Source organism: Echinops telfairi, unplaced genomic scaffold, assembly GCF_000313985.2.
Source record: "Echinops telfairi isolate 266 unplaced genomic scaffold, ASM31398v2 ScPeMD7_8;HRSCAF=38, whole genome shotgun sequence".
Lineage (NCBI taxonomy): Eukaryota > Metazoa > Chordata > Mammalia > Afrosoricida > Tenrecidae > Echinops > Echinops telfairi.
In genome coordinates, this window is record NW_022103905.1 from 10,188,902 (window position 1) to 10,208,019 (window position 19,118).

At 43.8% G+C, this 19,118-nt stretch overlaps 1 protein-coding gene across 1 annotated transcript in view; it reads left to right on the plus strand.

Annotated features, from left to right (window-relative positions):
• LOC101659539 (tropomodulin-3) overlaps positions 1-18,602 on the plus strand; it is a 75,096-nt gene extending 56,494 nt beyond the window's left edge. The window contains exons 4-10 of the mRNA XM_045286508.1: positions 4,739-4,861; positions 5,945-6,034; positions 9,219-9,349; positions 10,382-10,489; positions 14,399-14,542; positions 15,560-15,704; positions 18,439-18,602. Coding sequence (XP_045142443.1) covers positions 4,739-4,861; positions 5,945-6,034; positions 9,219-9,349; positions 10,382-10,489; positions 14,399-14,542; positions 15,560-15,704; positions 18,439-18,473 — 776 coding nt within the window. The 3' untranslated portion in view covers positions 18,474-18,602. The remainder of the gene's footprint in view (positions 1-4,738; positions 4,862-5,944; positions 6,035-9,218; positions 9,350-10,381; positions 10,490-14,398; positions 14,543-15,559; positions 15,705-18,438) is intronic.
• The last annotated feature ends 516 nt before the right edge of the window (positions 18,603-19,118 follow it).

Genomic DNA, 19,118 nt, shown 5'->3' on the forward strand with positions numbered 1-19,118 from the left:
AGTCCTGCCTAGTGTATCCTTTCTTTATTTGCTTTCTTCACCTTTAGTTTTCGATAACTAGCTTTTACATGTGTGCATTAAAAAGGTAAGTGATTACAGTATGTGAAGAAGCCATATGAGGCGACTCCTTGTTAAAAATGCAATGGCGTGTAGGCTCACTGCCTCTTCAGCAAGAGTCTCTGAAGAGAGAACTCATTATAAAGGGAGGTGCCAAGAGAGAACGGACTATGTCCGGGCAGCTGTCTGTGTCCTACAAGACTTTCCACAGCCCCTCAGAAACTTGGTTTGTATTGCTTAGTTTTGCTGACAAGATTCATTTGCTTCTTAAAAGAATTAGCAAATGTTTATCTCTAGGGAAAATTAGATATTAATAATGTCTCATGGAATGTGGATGAGGATCACAAAAATAAACTTTGTAGGTTTTTTTTATAATGCTTTAAATTCCACTGGTCCCTAGAATAAGATGCAGTCAGCTGTTTGATAGCTTGTGTAGTTTGGTTTAGTAAGTGAGTACCATAACCCAGCCATTCTTGCACTTGACTGCTATGCATTCAACCCCCTGGAGAGCTTTTTAAAACCCAGATGCAGCACCCCAGGCCAATGACAACAGCTTCTCTGTGGGGGACATCTGTTTTTCTAAAGCTCTCCAGGTGATCCCAACAGGTAGACAAAGACCAGAAACCAGACAGTGGGAAATGCAGAGGTGTCCTTCCCCTGAAATGGCAGTGAAAGCAGGCATGCCACCTGAACGGTGTGTCAGTTTAATTGCAGCATCAACCACTGTGAAAAGCACCATGTGACTCTCAGAATTCAATTATTTGGATTTGCCCTTTTCTGTGAACCAATACTAATAAATTATCCCATCACTAGAACTCTAAAATTTGCTACTAAGAGCAGTTGTACATATTATCACATGGATAGGCATTTGTTTTGGGGGAAAGGTCACTGCTGAAGTGAATTAGCTCTGAAAGCCATGCTTTTTGCTAAGAAGGGCCGGACTAAGAGTCTGAGCCCCTGTGTTCTATCATTCAGTCTGCTTTGTAGATTGGAACCTGGGTGCTTTCATTGTGTTGTATGACTGGAGTCCATTAGACTGGCAGTGGTCACTCAATTATTTATTCAGTGAATTGGGCGGTTATCTGTGTGCTAAGCAAGATGAATGGAACATTGACCATTTCTTTGGAAGCCTCCTTTGGAGTCGTGCCGGCCCTATGGAGAAGGAGAAGTGTACCTGCCGCGAGGAGAGCCCAGATGCGCTGCATCTGGGCCCAGCGCGGTTGGCGTAAACGCCATCGTTGCCTTCCCTTCTCAACAGCCATTCTCAGACCTCTCCTTGCGTCCTGGGAGGGCCTCGCTCTGAAATCTAGATGCCTGTTGTCCTCACCACCGTCTGGTTAGTGAGATCGGAGACCCAGTCTGTTGGCAGTTGACGTGGCAAAGTTGACATTTGAGAAAGTACCCTTCCTCCCTGTCTTTGGACGTCGTGTGTAAGGATGTGGTAGCTGGTGCTACACAGGTCATCTTAGGAGGCCTGAGAACAGGGCCTCCAGGTGATGAGCGTGGCCAGCGAGAGAGACAGGAAGGGTCAGCCTCCTTCCGGTCAGGGTTGCACTACTGAAGCAACTCTGGAACCGTGGACCTCTGGGTAATAGAGCTTCTATTGTTTACAGCCTTGCTGCCTTAAGAGCGGTCGGTAGATCCACGGTACCAGCTTCACCTCAGAGATTGGTTAGACGGGCAGAATTTCAGACTGCACTCCCGACGCACTGACCTAGAACCGATGCGCTCATTAAGTCTCCGGCGACGAGGTGCACAGTACCGCTCGAGACACACTCGTCTAAACCCCTTTTCGTTGGGTTTTGTCCTGTGCTGTTAAAAATCCGAACTAATCCAGGCACAGGTCTGACACGGAGTGCAGGCCAGGCCTGGGGCAGCAAGGATGAAGGCAGTCTTTCAAGGCACAGAAAGCAGAGGGCAAGACTGGACGACGATAGTGCTTTCCACTTACCCAGAACCCTGGCACCAAGTCTGTAAGCCAGGAAGAAGCCGCCCACAGCTTACAGTTCAAAAAGCAGCCAGCTCTGATAGCATTGGTGACTGTATAACCCCACTTGATGGGGATCAAACAACAGGATTGTATGTGAATGGCTAAATAGGATTATGTAAGATAGGGGACACACACACACACACACACACACACACACAACAGGAAAAAAGAATAGGAGTTCCTGGGAGGTACAGTGGGGGAGGGAGGGAGGAAGGGAGGGACAAAGGGGAGCTGATATCAAGGAGTTCAAGAAGAAGGAAAATGTTCTGAAACTGATTGTAGTTGCAATTTACAATACTGCTTGATGTGATTGAATAGTGGAGTGTTATGCCCATCTGTAGGCAACTGGACATCCCCTTACAGAAGGGTCGTGGGGAGGAGACCAGCCAGTCAGGGTGCGATGTAGCAACGATGAAACATACAGCTTTCCTCTACTTCTTTAATGCTTCCTATCATGATCCCAATTCTACCTTACAAATCCGGCTAGACCAGAGGATACACACTGGTACAGATAGGAACTGGAAACACAGGGAATCCAGGACAGATGAACCCCTCAAGACCAGTGGTGAGAGTGGTGATACCAGGAGGGTGGAGGGAAGGTGGGGTAGAAAGGGGGAACCAATTACAAGGTTCTACATATAACCTCCACCCACAACCGAAAAGTGGGTGAAGGGAAACATGGGACAGTGTAAGACATGACAAAATAATAATAATTTATAAATTATCAAGGGTCAGGGAGGGAGGGGGAAGAGGGGGAAATGAGCTGATACCAAGGACTCTAGTAGGAAGAAAATGTTTTGAGAATGATGATGGCGACAAATGAATAAATGTGCTTGCCACAATGGATGGATGGATTGTGATAAGAGTTGTACGAGCCCCCAGTAAAATGATTTGTTTTTAAAGACTTCATAGGATGTTTTGGGGTTAAGGTTCAGGTTTCTTCCATCCTCTGTGGTTCCAGGAAATTTCACAGTCACATTCCATGAGAATGTGAAAATATGTTCTATGTTTTCTCTGTTTTGATCAGGATTCTTTGGTAGACTCTGATCAAAGTATTCAGTACTAATGGCCAGGCACCCTCCCGGTCTGGTCTTAGAAAGGAGAAAGTTGTCTGTGCAGACAAATAGCCACACATCTTCCTCCACTCCTCACGCTCCTGCCTTGGTTGCTACAGACCAGTTGACACCACATGCTGGGCCTTGCATGGCCACTTGCCAGCGTCTCAGGCCCTGGGCACTGTGCAGTGAACAAGAAGATAGAGCAGAAGGAGTAAGGCCAGTACTAGGTCAATTCACAGGGATGTCCCATAAAACCATGGGCCTAATTCCTGATCAGGTCTCTCTCTCTCTCTCTTTTAATTATTTTATAACAATCCATCATTCGGTAGGATAAGCACACTTGTATCTATGTTGCCATCAACATTTCCAAAACAACTTCTTTCTACTTGATAGCTCTTGGTATCAGCTCCTCTTTTTCCTGGCCAGTTCTCGATGGAAAAGAAAATAATGGGCACGTACTTAGACATTTTTGGAATTTCAATTTTCACCTGTCTTGGATAGAAATCAGAGTCAGCTTTGATAGCCCAATCCCAGCTGTGTATGAGGGGCTTCAGAAGTTCACGGACACATCTCATTATCTTTTTATTCTATTGTCCCTCAGTTTCTTCGAAGCCCCCTCTTGTGCACGTATTATTTGGTCAGCTGTGCAGCAGTTATGCCACGGTCCCTTCCTGTTTCTCTCATATTTCAATCTTGTACTGGATTTGTGGCAAGAAACGCACTGATTTTTCACACCATAAAGTCGAGGATTCTACCGTGACCAGTTTCTTCACAGGTGAACCGGTTAGTGTCTGTTGAGGCTTAGAGAAACGGTGCTCGGAAGTTTCAGAACACCGCGCAGGATCTTTAGAAGTTTCTCATAATATATAGACTTGCTTATCATTAGAATTCGAGTTTCTAGAATCTTATTGTTTCTACCATTCCCTACGTGACAGTGGTTCATGTTTATTGCTTTAAAAACAAGGAATTCACAGGTATAGATAAGAGATGGGAGCTCACAACAGAGAGAATCCAGGACCAGGAGTGGGAACAGTGATACCAGAGGAGAAAGGGGGAACCGATCACAATGATCGGCACACCCCTCTCCAGGGAGAAGAACAACAGAAAACATGGGGGAAGGGAGAGAGCGGTCGGTGTGAGATATGAAAATAATAACAATGGACCATCTATCAAGGGGTTGGGGGGGGGCTGATCTCAAGGGCTCAATAGAAAGTAAGTGTCTAGAACAGAATGAGGGCAACATGTACATAGAGGCAAGCAATGTATGGATTGTGACAAGAGTTGTAAGAGTCCCCAATAAAATGATCTTTTAAAAAAAATCTTTCAATTAAAAGAATAATAAGAAATTGAATGGTTTTTTTATTTCTTTAAAGTTTAAAAAATGTTTTCATTGTTAATTTTTCTACTCATATTTCCCCAAAAGAGCCTATTTTTCTTTCCAACTTGTACAACCAAATTAGTTACCCTGAAAACGTTTAAATGCATATAGAAGATGGACCAAAACTACTGACTTCTTCCTTCAGCTCAACTGCACATGGTTGTAATAATTGGCATTCGAAGAGATAAAATGGTAATGAGTTATAATGGCGGCAATAATTTCTTAGTGAGATTAACAACTTGCTTTATTTCACAGGGAAAATATTTATCCCTAAACAGAAGCCTATACAGACTTTTACAGAAGAAAAAGTATCCCTTGATCCAGAATTGGAAGAAGCCTTAACAAGCGCATCCGATACAGAATTGTGCGACCTTGCAGGTACCTCCTCAGACAAAGCGACTCCTGAGAGCGCACGTGTGTGCATCTTGCAGATGTGCCCTCTGCTAACAAAGGGCTTTGGGGCTTTGTTTTTTATATTAAAATAGAAAAGATTGAATGTCTCTACATTGTCCCCATAGTGCCATTGTTCTGCTGCTAGAACGTGTGGCTGTGAAATCTGGGAGTCTGTATAACAATGTTCTATCAGCTAGTGCACAGCTGGGAAAGAGTCTCCAGGCTCGGCCACTGCTCTGTTGTCAGCAGATGCAGACCTGGGTAACTGCCCAACAGTCGCTCCTGAGCCACGCTCGCCACCTTTCCAGCATGGGCTCCGTCCTCCCTTGTTATTTGCATCATTGCTGCTGTCCTGTCTGGGCCAGTGTCCCTCTCCTCCCTGGGCCCTATAGACAAGTAGGAAGCGCCAAGCAGCTTCAGGAACGTGTTTCAGAGCAGCCGTGATGCCCTTAGCGGAGCACCCTGGGAAGGGGCACGTTGAGGTGTGCGTCACAGCCAGAGCGGGCCTGCTCTTCTCCACAGGCCTCTCAATACCTCGGCCTGAGCGGGCCGTGCTGTAGCCTCTGCCGTAGTTGTGCACAGGTGAACAGAAACAAAACCATTGTATTTTTTCTCCAGAGTATGCTGTTTAATCTAATTATGGTAACAGCCCTATTTTTAGTATTCTTCTAGGTGGAATATGAATATAGATAATGATAAGTTTAACAAGTTAAGTTATAAACCTTATGTTCCTTGTGAGAAAGGGGAACAAAAATGGATCATTTCCATTTTCTCTCCTGGCCACCAGGTGGCGCCAAGCATAACTATAAGCTTAGTGTTGGGCTGACTGCCAGCTGTGTGTCTGAATTCAGAAATGGGAATAATGGCACACATTGAGCAGGAGATTGTAAATTATTTGAATCACTTTACATCCCCACCCAACCCCTTTTTCTGTTGTTGTAAAGTCTTTATTTCATCTACTAGGAAGAAAATCTAGAGAATATTAAGTTCATTAATACAAATATTTGGTGTTAAAATCAATTCTTGTGAACAATAAAATGTTTTCTTCTTCTTCTTCTATATTTATAGCCATTCTTGGGATGCACAATTTGATAGCAAACACACAGTTCTGTAATGTAGTGGGAAGTACTAATGGTGTCGACGAAGAACATTTTTCAGGTGAGTATTTAAAATGCTTTCTGAATCTTTATCCTTTATTAGACATGTTGTTTTCTCCAGCTATTGCCTTTACTACGTACATACCAAATATTATGTGTATGTACTTCCAGTTTGATGGTAGTAACATAAACCATTACTGTGGAGTTGATTCCGACTCAGAGACTAGTGGACAGAGTCAGACCGCTCCGAAGGTCTCCAAGGGTGTACAACTTATGGAAACAAGCTGCCTCCTCTTCCCACGGTGGAATATCCGATTGGCTCAAACCACCAGCCTTTTGGCTAGCAGCCAGCGCTAGCCCACGGTACCACCAAGGTTCCTTGTGCTCACGTAAAAAGCCATTAAGAATATGAAATACTTGATCCATAACAATCAGCAGTTGTCATAGAGCTGGGCTCAGTTCACTAAATACTGCAAATGGTAAGTCATGTAGAACTAGTCAAATTTGGGTTTTGTTGCCATTTAAATGATCTGTAATAGAAATCCTAGCAGTGGTGGTTTAAAAGAGCAGAAGTGTCTGAATTCAAACTGGGGGTGCTCCTCTACAAGGAGGTCGAGCACGCTGTGTCAGCACGGGTAGAAAGTCCTCGTCTCCCTGCACCTTCTGCTCAGGGACGAGCATCATGAAGCATGGTGTCTTTCTTCCCCTCTCTGTTTACTCATTTGCTTGTTTAACTTCTTTCATATGTCTCAAAAGAGTGGATTTCAGATATACCTTATACTAATTCTGCTTCATTTACATAATGAAGAATGCCCATCCCCAAATGTGATTATAACTACAGCTACAAAACCCACTGCTGGAGCAGGCAGCCTAATTTTTCTCCAGAGGAGCTGCTGGTGGGTGTGAACCACTGCTCCTGCAGTTAGCAGCCCAGCACTTAGGTTTCACAGCATGGATTTTGTGTGGTGGAGTGGGGGACACACAATTTAATCCATAGCCATTTTATTAACAGTGTTACTTTTTCAAGAAATTCAGATTGGCCAAAAAAAAGAAAAAAAAAACTATTATAAGATCAGAAGACACCACAAGACTCTTCAGCCTCGAAATTTTTTAGTCTGAGGTGTGAAGTAGTAAGCTTTTTGAAAAATGATTGTGCAAAAAAATAAATAAATAAAAATGATTGTGTAAGGCATTTAAAAACTACCAAGGTAATACATGTTTGTGTAACAATTGTAAAGCGTAGAGAAATGTATAAGTCAAACACTAAGTGTCTCTGTTCACAACTGTTTCTCTCTCTACTCACTTCCACTCCTGGCCCTAACTCAACTGTTTGGTATATATCCTGTTAGACATTGTACTATGTTTACGTAAACATGTATGTATGCATGTTATACATATATATAATCTTTAATTTTTCAAATAGTCATACCATTTTTTAACTACCCTTTTCAATAACAGCTTTGACTACTTACTTTGTTTACCATATTCATGTTTTGTGCACAACAACTCACGTGGTTTTTTTTTATTTAATCCTCACAGCGGTTCTGTGAGGTAACTACCATTCTTACCTTTAATTTTCATATAAGGACACTAAGGTTTTTGAATGATTACGTGACTGGTCTCAGTGTTGCATAGCCCAGTATGTCATGTTTCTTGTATATGTTTATAGAGCTCTAACGCATCCAGACATCTGCATAGCATTCCATTGTATGATGCTCTGTAATTTTGCTTTTCCCTTATGTTTTCACATAGAGCCTGTTTTCACAGGTGGTGCGCTGATTGAACCACATTAGGAAGCATGTTAAATCTGGCCATCCCACCTTGAGTGATGTGTCCAAACTCAGTGGGTATAAGTGTTGGCAGCCTGATCCACTGATTACGTTCCCCGACACCTGTCATGGAACGGCTTCAGCAGCCTGCCGACTGAACCATTTACTGCATTAGGGAGCAAGCATCTTTAAATACACACATTGTATGGAATTGGAAGCAAACGCTTCCAATTTTATAAACTAGAATTGAGGAAGAACTAGCTTACCTTTTGATTCCATGAGGCACACTAGACGAGAACCGGACACTTCTAGAGGGAATTTATTGGATGGGTAAGCAATGCTTATTACCTCGAGAAGAGTTTGGCTCTTAAAAGCCACAAGTAGAAGGGAGGGACTGAGCCAGGTAACAATCCACTGAGCACCTTGTCAGTCTTTCCATGTCAGTTAGTCTTCCCTTTGGGGGTGTCAGTTGCCTCTGGGAGAATCTGGAACCCTGGGTATTCTCCACAGAATGCATATGCATGATACTACAGGAGGAGCTTAGGGCTGGACACGCATGCGTCAAGGACTCTGCATCTGATTAAATGGTCCGAGGATTCTGGGTCTTACCGTTTTGAGTAGGTGTTTGGATATGTAAAGAAACTAACTGGTAGGTGGACGTGATGGAGGATAGTAGTTGGAGAATCTCTGTCTCCCTGGCTTTTTCCCTGTCCACTTTCTCGCACTCCCTACTGCTGCGTCCTCTGTGGGAGCCACCTTTTTCTCCTTGTTGGATAGTCCTCTCCAGAAGAGAGAGGGTTAATGAAGACATCTTCCTCTCACCCGCTCCTGTTCTTAAATCCGTACTGCTTTTAATGTGTGCTGCTCTGTGACTCTTACCGCCTTTACACAATTGCCAGTCAAATCTCAGAGAACATGATAAGGTGCTGGTGTTTGTTTTGTGTTTTACCATATTAGACATTATCATGACTATTGCTAAAAATAAGCAGGATCATCAGCTTGTTATAAAATGTATTTTAGTCAAGAAGATGCTTGTAGTGCACCAAGAGTCTGGGGAAATGTTCGTTTGTTAACATTTTTGGAGGCAGACTCCTTGCCAGCACATTAAGTATTGGAATGTGTTTGGTATGTGTCCACAATATGGTTTCATATGAGTACTGTGGGTGCGCTTGGGTGAGCGTTGAGCCCTACTGATCTCCAGGTCTGTGTTTCAAGAGGAGGCTCTCTGCTTCGGTAAAGGTTAACAGCCTTGGAAACTGAAGCACTATATAAGGTTGCTGTGAGTCCGAATTGACGCATGACAATGGTTTCGGTTTTTGGTTTAAATAAGTGTCAGCACATAAAGGCTCTTAAAGGGATTTTTAAATCAATTCTAATAAATGTGTGGTCTGTATCGTGTATGAGGTCCTAAGCATGGTATACCACTATAGTAATGTCAACCAAGGAGACTTGTGCTCTTTCCGTGTGTTACTGTAGATGTGGTAAAGGGTGAAAAGATCCTTCCAGTCTTTGATGAACCACCAAATCCAACCAATGTTGAAGAGAGTTTAAAGAGAATAAAAGAAAATGACGCTCGCCTTGTGGAAGTTAACTTGAATAACATAAAGGTAGGTGTGCTGAGCCAACAATAAAGCTGGTTTATATTGCTTTGAGCCCATTGAGTACAGGATGAGCGCTGGACGGTTTGGATACACCGGTAGTCTGATTCAGCCTCTGTAAAGAAAGGGCCAGGTTCTCTTGGAATGGTAGACTAACACTTTTCTTTTTTTAAACCCACTGCCGTGGACTTGACTCTGACTTATGGTGACCAATAGGGCAAAGTCTATGTATTAGGTAGGTGGGCATAGGGTTCATGAGTTGCTGAAGAATAAGCTCAAGTTGGCTGTTGGGTTTGGCCCTTGTGTATTAGTTCGTTACAGTGTCTCTTGGTTTCTCTAAGCTGGAAGAGGCCATCTGGAATAAAAGGCCCAGGGAGCCACGTGGAGCACAACTCTGTGCTCCCTGAGCCGAGTTCCTGCTTGTGCGTGAGGGAAGAACCGCTCTGAATCCCCTTAGCAGCCTGTGCAGCTCTGTCTCTAAGTCCGTAGTAATGACCGTAACTTGATTAGGCTGCAAGGAATTGAAGGGCTTGGCTATTAAAGGGAGAAATTAGTGTCTAGTAGAACTCATCCTCATCATTCCTCATTAGTTTTAGGACCAAGTATCCGTAATACCGTGTAGCTTCAACTTAGTGACCAAGAACTGAACTGTGTGCTGTCTGCCTCAGGGAGCATGCTCCCTAGAGGCCGGGATCCAACTCCTCTCTCCTTGTAGAAAGTGGATGCTCTTTGACTCATCCAGGATGACTTGTTATAACACTGCCATCATCTTCAAAAGGAGAAGGTGAACATTTCTGTAACCGAGAGAGATGGTGATACGGGCTCTGTTCTGGGTATCAGACAACTTATGCACATGGATCACAGTAGAAAAGTCAAATAGAAATGGAGAAGGCTGAGTGACGCCGTTTCACACGTAGTCTAAAGATCGTGTGCTTATATCATTGTTCAGTATATCAGTACAAACAGCTTGCATTAGTAGGATGAGTTGATTTTCCTGTCAACTAAAATGTAAGCTCTTTTCCATTGTTACTGTCTTTCAAGAATATCCCAATTCCTACCCTGAAAGAGTTTGCCAAGGCTTTGGAAACCAACACCCACGTGAAACATTTCAGCCTTGCAGCCACCCGGAGCAATGACCCTGTTGCTATGGTAAGTATGCCACTGTTGGTGATACTGGCATCCTAACAACGCACCATGCCAAGTTGTCGTTGGGTGCCAGTCCCACCTCGTAGCAACTCTGTGTAAAGCAGAAGGAAACGCCGCCCGGTCCTGCGCCACCCTCACTAGTGTCCTTATGTGTGAGCCGTCATTGCAGCCACTGGGTCCATCCGTCTTGTGCAAGGTTTTCCTCTTTTGCTGCCCCTCGACTTTACCAAGCATGGTGTCCTCCGAGGGCTGGTCTCTCCTGACAACAGGTGCAACGTATGCATGGGCCAAAGTCTCACCATCCTTACCTTTAAAGGAGCATTCTGGCTGTACTTCTTCCGAGACAGATTTGTTTGTCCTTTTGCCATTCCATAGTACTTTCCGTATTCTCTGCCAGCACTGTAATTCAAATGCATCAATTCTTGTTCGGGGTCCCTTATTCAATGACAGACTTTCACATGCCTTTGAAGGGATTAAGAGCATCGTGGATTGGGACAGCTGCACATTAGTACTCAAAGTAACCTCTTTGCTTCTTCACGCTTAAAAGAGGTCACGTGCAGCAGATCTGCTCAACACAGTGCAGCGTTTGATCTCTGGACGGCTGCTTCCCTGGGCATCGCTTGTGGATCCAAGCAAGACAAAATCTTTGACAACTTCAATTTTTTCTCTGTTTATCATGATGTTACTTATTGGTCCAGTAATGATGATTTTGGTCGCCTTTACATTGAGTTACAATCCATTCTGCAGGCTTCAATCCTTGATCCTTCATCAGCAAGTCCTCCTCACTTTCAGCAAGCAAGAGTGTGTCATCTGGATTCTGCAGGCTGTTAGTAAGCCTTCCTCCAATCTTAAATGCAGCATTCATCGTCATATGATCCAGTTTCTTGAATTATTTGCTCAGCACACAAAATTGAATAAGTACGGTGAGAGGATACAACCCTGATTTACAATTCCTGTGATTTTAAATCATGCAGTATTCCCTTGAACTGCCTCTTGAACTATGTCCAAGTTCCCCAGGAGCACAGTTGAGTGCTCTGAAATACCCATTATTCTCAAGGCTGTCCATAGTTTGCTGTAGTCCACACAGTTGAGTGTTTTACTATCGTCAATAAAACACAAATAAATAAACATCTTGTATTTTCCGCTTTCACCCAAGAAGATCCATCAGAAGTCAGCAGTAATATCCTTTGTTCCATGACTTCTTCAGACCGTCTGAATCTCGGACAGCTCGCTGTCAATGTACTGCTGCAACTGTTGTTGGATGATCTTCAGCAAAATTTTACTTCCATGTATTATTAATGATATTGTTTTATAATTTGGGCATTCTGTTGGGTCACTTTTCTTTGAAATGGGTGCAAATATGGATCTCTTTCAATCGACTGGGCAAGTAGGAGTCTTCCAAGTTTCCTAGCCTACTTGAGTGAGCGCTTCCAGTGCTTCATCAGCTGGTTGAAACATTCCATTGGTATCCCATCAATTTTTGATGCCTTGTTTTTGGCTAAAGCTTTTAGTGATGCTTGAATGTCTTCCTTCAGCACCATTGGCTCTTTGTCATATGCTGCCTCCTGCAGTGGTGGGATGTTCACTAGTTCTTGTTGGTACAGTGACTCCGTGTTCTCTGTCTTCTTTGGATACTGCCTGTATCAGTCAGTATTTGGCCCACAGAGTCTTTCACTATTGCAACTTGCATATCTGGTTGTCTTGAGTTCTTCCAGTGGAACATACACTGTGTTCTTCCTTTTTGTTTTTCTAACCCTAGGTCTTTGCGCATTGCATTACCATGTACTTGGTTTTCTTGAGCTCAGCCCTATGAAGTTTTCTGACTTCATCAGATCTTCCATTTGCCTTGGCTAGTCCACGATTAAGAGCAAGTCTCAGTCTCTTCTGAAAGACTCTATTTTGATATTTTCATTCTTTCTGTTTAATGACCTTATGTTGTCTTCATGAGTGTTGCTTTTGATGTCATCCCACGTCTCATCAGGTCTTGTCATTCGTGTTCAATGTATCAAAGCTGGTTTTAGAATTCAGGTAGGAGAAACTCCAGGTCATATTTTTGGCTCCGTGGGTTTGTTTCCGTTTTCTTCAGCTTCAACCTGAGGTTACATATGAGGGATTGATGGTCTGTCCACAGTCGGCCCCTGACTGCACATGGCTGCTGATATCGAGCGTCTCCATCATCTCAACCCACAGGTGTCGTCCATCTGATTTCTGTGTATTTCTGAAGATGTCCACGTGTATAGTCACCATTTGTGTTGAAAAAAGGTATTTGCGATAGCAAGTCGCTGGACTTACAAAATATTATCATGCAGTCTCCAGCTTCATTTCTATCACCAAGCCCATATTTTCTAACTGCTATTCCTTTCTTTCTGCTTCCAACGTTTGCATTCTAATCGCCAGTAATAATCAATGCATAGTGATTGCATGTTCGATCAATTTCAGATGGCAATAGTTGGTAGAATTCTTCAATGTATTCATCACTACCTTGGATGGTGCATAAATTTGAATAACATTTGTATTGGTTGGATCTTGAGTGTAGATAGATATAATCTCACAGACAACATTATACTTCAAGATAAATCTTGAAATCCCCTTTTTGATGATGAATGTAACGCCCTTCCTCTTTTTTAAATCACTATATTAGAAGCTCTTACAGATACTGTAACAATTCATAATTCAATAAGATCAAGCATAATTGTACAGTTGCTGCCACCATCAGTTTCAAAACGTCTTGTTTCTTCTTGAACTCCTTGATATCAATTCCCCTTTATCCCCTCCCTTCCCTGCCTTATCCCCCCCCAACAACCCTTATATATTATTATTGTTATGATTAAATTTTTTTGCTGTATCTTATGTCATCCAATGTATCAGTACACCTGCAATTCTGCTATTCGTTTCCCTTGAGTGGGGTTATACAGTCATCATTGCTAACCCTTTCTTGTAGTTCCCCCCCTTCCCACCCTGACCCCACCTCTCTTCCCACACCCTCAGGGAATCATTACTCCCGATACTGTTTCTATAGGGTTATCTATCTTGGCTTTCATTCATCGAATGATCTTAATTATACAAATGGACCTATGCATTTTTAATAAGGTTAATGAGGTAAAACAAATGCCATAATGGTAAGGAGAGGAAATATTAAAGAACTAGAGGATAGTTATGTATTTCATCAGTGCTGTACTGCACCCTAGTTATATCTACCCTTCTGTGTGGCCCTTCTGTGAGGGATTATCCAATTGTCTTACAAGTGATTGCCCTTCCTCTTGATGGTGTTATTCCTCGCTTAGTAAAGCATATGATTTTCTGATTCAAAATGGCCAATATTAGTCCATTTCAGCTAGCGAATGTCTAGTATATCGATCTCTATGCCTTTCATTTTATGTTCGACACTTGCGGTTTTCCTGGAAGCATACTTTGTACATTCCAGCTGTTTCTTCTCCCTTTGACTCATGCCACATCAGCAGTTGGGGGTCCCTAAGGCTTTGCTCCACAGGCTGTACTCTGTTCACGTCATTATGGCCAACTCTGCTCTGAAGCGGCAGCTCTTCCTCAGCCATGTTTTGAGTGCCTGCTGATCTGAAGGGCTCCTCTTCTGGCGCTGGCGCTGACAGCGTTCCGCGTCATTCTCGAGGGTTTCAGTACCTGACCGTGTTTTGATGCTACCCGGGAGGTCTTCAGCAAGACAGACAGCCTGTTCGTGCTTCATAGTCTGAATACTATGTCATTCAGAACCACCAGCAGCTCCTCGCAAAAAGCCTGGGCTTTCTGCCCCAGTAACTACAGTCTCCGAGGCCCACAGAGGGTTGCTCTGAGTCAGCACTGACTCGATGGCAGTGAGTGAGGTTTTGGTTCATACTGTGTAATTAAATGGGTGCTATGAAATCTTAATTTTGAAATACTTTGTTCAATTTCTAGGCTTTTGCAGATATGCTGAAAGTGAACACAGCTTTGAAGAGTTTAAACGTGGAGTCCAACTTTATCACAGGAGTTGGGATTCTTGCACTACTTGATGCCTTGAAAGATAATGAAACCCTGGCAGAGCTCAAGATTGACAACCAGGTCAGTGCTCTGCAGCAGTCACATTGAGGGAGCGACAGACCCCGCTGCCGCCGCCTTAGGGCTTAGAGACCCAGGGGGCAAGGGGCTGGGGGCTTTCATGGCAAGATAAAGTGCCAAAAGGGGATGGAGACATTGGGGCATCTGGAATGTTTATATATATATATATATATATAGATGTAGACAAAGCCATTTTCTCGAAGTAATTTTAAGAGAATATAGACAACTGGCGATTTTGAACTTGAAGGACTTTTAGACGTGACTCAACCCATCTTAATTTGCAGCTCTTTCATGGCAAGACCCCCGTGGTAGCATGTCACAGTCCCAAACACACAGCAGATGAGTAGCCTAAAGAGGCTGACTGCTGAGGGAAAGCAGGGAAACCCCAGTAGCCAAGGTATCCTGAGGGTGCCAGGCGGGCTTCTGTCCGCCCAGCACTCTGCTGCCAGCCACCAGGATTGTGCTGGCCCACTGCCAGGGGAAGTTTTAAAGTGACCAAGAAACAAGTATTTCAGAAACATTTCCATCTAAAGTGGATTTCAATGAAAATAAAACAACATTTGACTGAAGCTCTTCAGTTATTGGAAAAACATTTAGTGAATGCATCCCTCAATCCTTTGAAGTCAGCAAATTTTATAGCCTGCATAGGTAGGAAGATCACATCTCAAAATTGCATCAGAATGCCACCTAACGGAATTGCTGGGTCATACAGTAACTGCTGCCCTCTTGCAGTGGCTGAACCGTTTACTGTTCCCACCAGCCGTGTGGGAGGGGCCAGTCTATCGCCCCTTAGCCTGCACTGGTCACTGTCTCTCTGTTCTCTAGTACCTAGTGGGTATGGTGCCTTTTCTCATTATAAGCATGTACTGAACGTTTCGAATTTGTGTGTTTTATGTACATTAGGAAGAACTGGGAAATTTTAATGACCAACAGAAGCATCCTGTGGCTGAATGTCTTAGTCTTTCCTTGAAAAGTGGTTTGATCTAATGTACTAATACTTTTTATTTCTAATTATTCCAGAGACAGCAGTTGGGGACAGCTGTGGAGCTGGAAATGGCCAAGATGCTTGAGGAAAATACAAATATCCTGAAATTTGGATATCAGTTTACACAGCAGGGACCTCGAACCAGGGCAGCTAATGCTATAACCAAAAACAATGACTTAGGTAAGATACAGCATCAAATGGAGATCCTGAGCTAGATTATTAGGCTAATGCATTGGGAGAACTTCTTTCACACTTCAGCAGAGAGAAATGATGTAGCTCGTGTTATGAAAATCCACTTGGTCCACTTTATACTACCTAACGTTAGATCTTCTAGTCCTTCCCATACTGACGAAATGAAAAGGGAAGTAAGTGATCATCAGGTGAGTGGGTGACATGACATGGCTTCCTGTGACACGTATTATCCAACTTTAAAATTCTTCTGCAGCAAGCAGACGAACAAAGATTTCCTTTAAAAAGGAATCCTTTTTGTTCTTAGTTCCGTTTGTCCCGGCACTCATAAAACAAAGGTTTCAACGATACAGGGCAACGTTGGCCCCCATCTCTCTCTGCTGCGCCTTTCTCATAGTAGCAGCAGCAGGTCACCATCCACTCGCAGGTGGATTTTTTTTCCCCCCAGCCCCACTTTCTCGTCGTGCCCTTAGATGCGGATGGTAAGCTGAGGACCGCATACTCCTCCACTCTAGTTTCAACAGCTTGACTGTAGGAACTCAGATGATATCGGTAAACAACACTTGAACCTTGTCCAGACTCATTGGGCATCAGGTTTCTTCACCATACAAGGGGACTGCATCCAGTCTTTAGTGCTCTGGTTCTGAAATGCCTTTCCTTCTCTCGTGTTCTTACTCTCAGCTGTTGGTTGAAATAACTCTGCGTTGCTATGCATCTCTCCAGCTGAGCTGCATCACCGTGACCACAGCAGAGAGGTTGTATGTACACATGCGATGTGTCTTTGAACTTGGAGCCTCACACTCGCTAACTCCATAAACACTGGTCTGCACCTTCTTTGTGTTTTGCACTCTGGCTGATAGATGATGTTCATAACCTGTGTTCATATAACAATATATAACATGTGGAGTGGTCTGCCAATAACATCCAAACTTGTCTGCGACCCAGAATGTTCTTTGAAGCCTTCCAACCTAAGGAAGTATTTAAATGTTGCCTTTAAGCTATCTGGTTTTTCATACATTTGTATACACAAGTTGCATTTTTATTTGTGGTCTCCATTTGGTTTTTCCCACAGGATTTCAGTAAACATCTGCCACTTGGCCTGTGGTAAAATGGCTAAAATTAGAGTTGGGGGTGGACTTGATGAAATTGCTCATGAGAACTGGATATTCTCGTGCTCCGGGTTGTGAATGCTTATTTTCCTAGCTGGCACCCAGTCAGCGTTTGGAGAAGTGTTCGTGCATGCCACCGACACCCCCAGCCTCGTCCTGCTGAGGGCCAGCAGACAGACGCTGCTCCGGACAGCAGGAGGGCAGGGCATGCAGGCCTGATGAGGAGGCCCTGTGGACCTGTTGGCTTTTCATTTCACAAAGGGCTTGGCACTGGTTCATTCTGATTGACTCACTGCTGAGAATCTGCCATTCCACTCCAGCTGTATGGAACCCGAGCCTACATTTGAATAAGATTCGTAGGGGACTGTTGGTTCTTATATATACATATACACACACATTGTGTGTGTGTGTGTGTGTGTACAGGGAGCCTTGGGGGCACTATCAGGTAGATGTTAGGCTGTTGCCTGTAAGGTTGGCAGTTCAAGCCTACCAGCAACTCCACAAAAGAATAAAAACCATTAGCTCCCACAAAGATTCACAGCCTCGGAAACCCTATATAGGATCCCCTATGAGTCTACATCCCCTAGATGGCAGTGGCCATATATGTACGTTGAATATACATAGACGTGCGTGTCCATGCGAGTGTAGGTAGCAAGACCCGAAGCTGAGAGCCTTGCACGCTCACTAGTGAGCACAGCCTGGCGGTGGAGGGGCAGCAGTCCGTGGAGAGGTGAGAGGGGGGTTGGGTCCTTAGACATACGCATGCACCTGTCTCTCTCCTTCAGCCGAGCTCAGTCGACTGTCCACATCACTGACGCAGGTGTGTCATTGCAGAAATGGGTTTGCCACACTTCCCGGCGTCCAGTCTGAGATGTTCGTGACTTTGCAGGGTCGTTTTGTCCGAGCCCTGACCCAGTTCTGTAGGAGGCGGGAGAAGGAAGCTTGGGCGGCAGCAGCAAATCCCTTCGCTGTAAACAGAATGACAAAGTGTTTGGGGCATGTTCTTTGGTAGACGGGGAAACCCATGCCAGTGTCTCATCCGAAGAGCATGCGGATGGTCAGTTTTAATACTTTCTCATCCCCACCGAATTGCACGTCCTTTTAATTTGACACAGTCACGTATTTATCTTTTTTAATAAGAAAAATTGGCACAATGACTAAAAGAGAATTAGCCTGTTGCTTAGATTTCTAATGTTGCCTGTTTATAAGCACATATATCAATCTGTGATCTAATGATAATATAGTTCTCCTTTGAAGCCACATGTGAATTATAATGTTCAATCGTGCGGTTTTTGTATGGAATTTAAAAATTTTTATTTTAATGGTCATGTGTCCTAGAAATGGACCTTTCATTTTCTTATAATTTTAACTGGGTTGTTCAGAAACTTGCTTGTTACCAGCAAGTTAAGACAAAACAAACCTCACTGTTGTGGGAGTCAGTGCTGGTTCACAGCACCCCCGTGATTTCCAAGACTGTAACTGTTTCAGCAGTAGAAAGCCCCGTCTTCCTCCTGACTTGCTGCTGGCAGTGTAACTACCGTGCCAGCCACCAGGGCAAGGTAGTCATTGTCAAAACCAACAGATTTCTCATGCTCTTTCTCAACTTTTCCTCATAGTTCGCAAGAGACGAGTTGAAGGAGACCACCAGTAAGCGGCCAGGATGTCATCCCTCCGGGCTCTCGTTGGGGATCACAGATGTCAAGTGTTCCTGGGTGGAAGGGAAAAGACTGGAAATCTCTCTCCCTCTCTTTCTCTTAAAATAAAACCATATGTATCTTTGTTCTAGTTGCTACCAGTTTCAAATAGTCAAGTGTAAAGTAGGTGATCTTCCTCTGTATTTTGAAGTTATTTCCATTCTCTGCTAGAATCCATTTTAGTTTAACTTTTACAGTTGTAAGGGGGGAAGTGTCAGAAGTCGTTTCTGTAGAAGAATGTCAACATTTTGAAGACTGATCCTTTTTAAATCCGAAAGAGATACTGGTGGTACTGAGACTTCTGGTTCCCCTGGTAGGTGTGGGGCGACTACAAGCTTTTATCGATGACCTGGAGACGTTAACATTTTTTTTAACCCTACGTGGACCGGGCAGGGCTGTTCTTTTCCTTGTGTCAGGAGAGCAGAATGCTGCCAGCATCTTGAAGCCGATGGCGTCAGATACAGTCACCTGTAAGAGCAACATCAGGTTCTAGAGCGAGTTCTCCACCCAGCCCTCCACTGTACCAGTCTGGGGCATCACAGCACCTAGGATCGGTCTGTTGTTCTTGTTTAAGCCAGTTCTAACTGGGTCCTTCCGTTCTG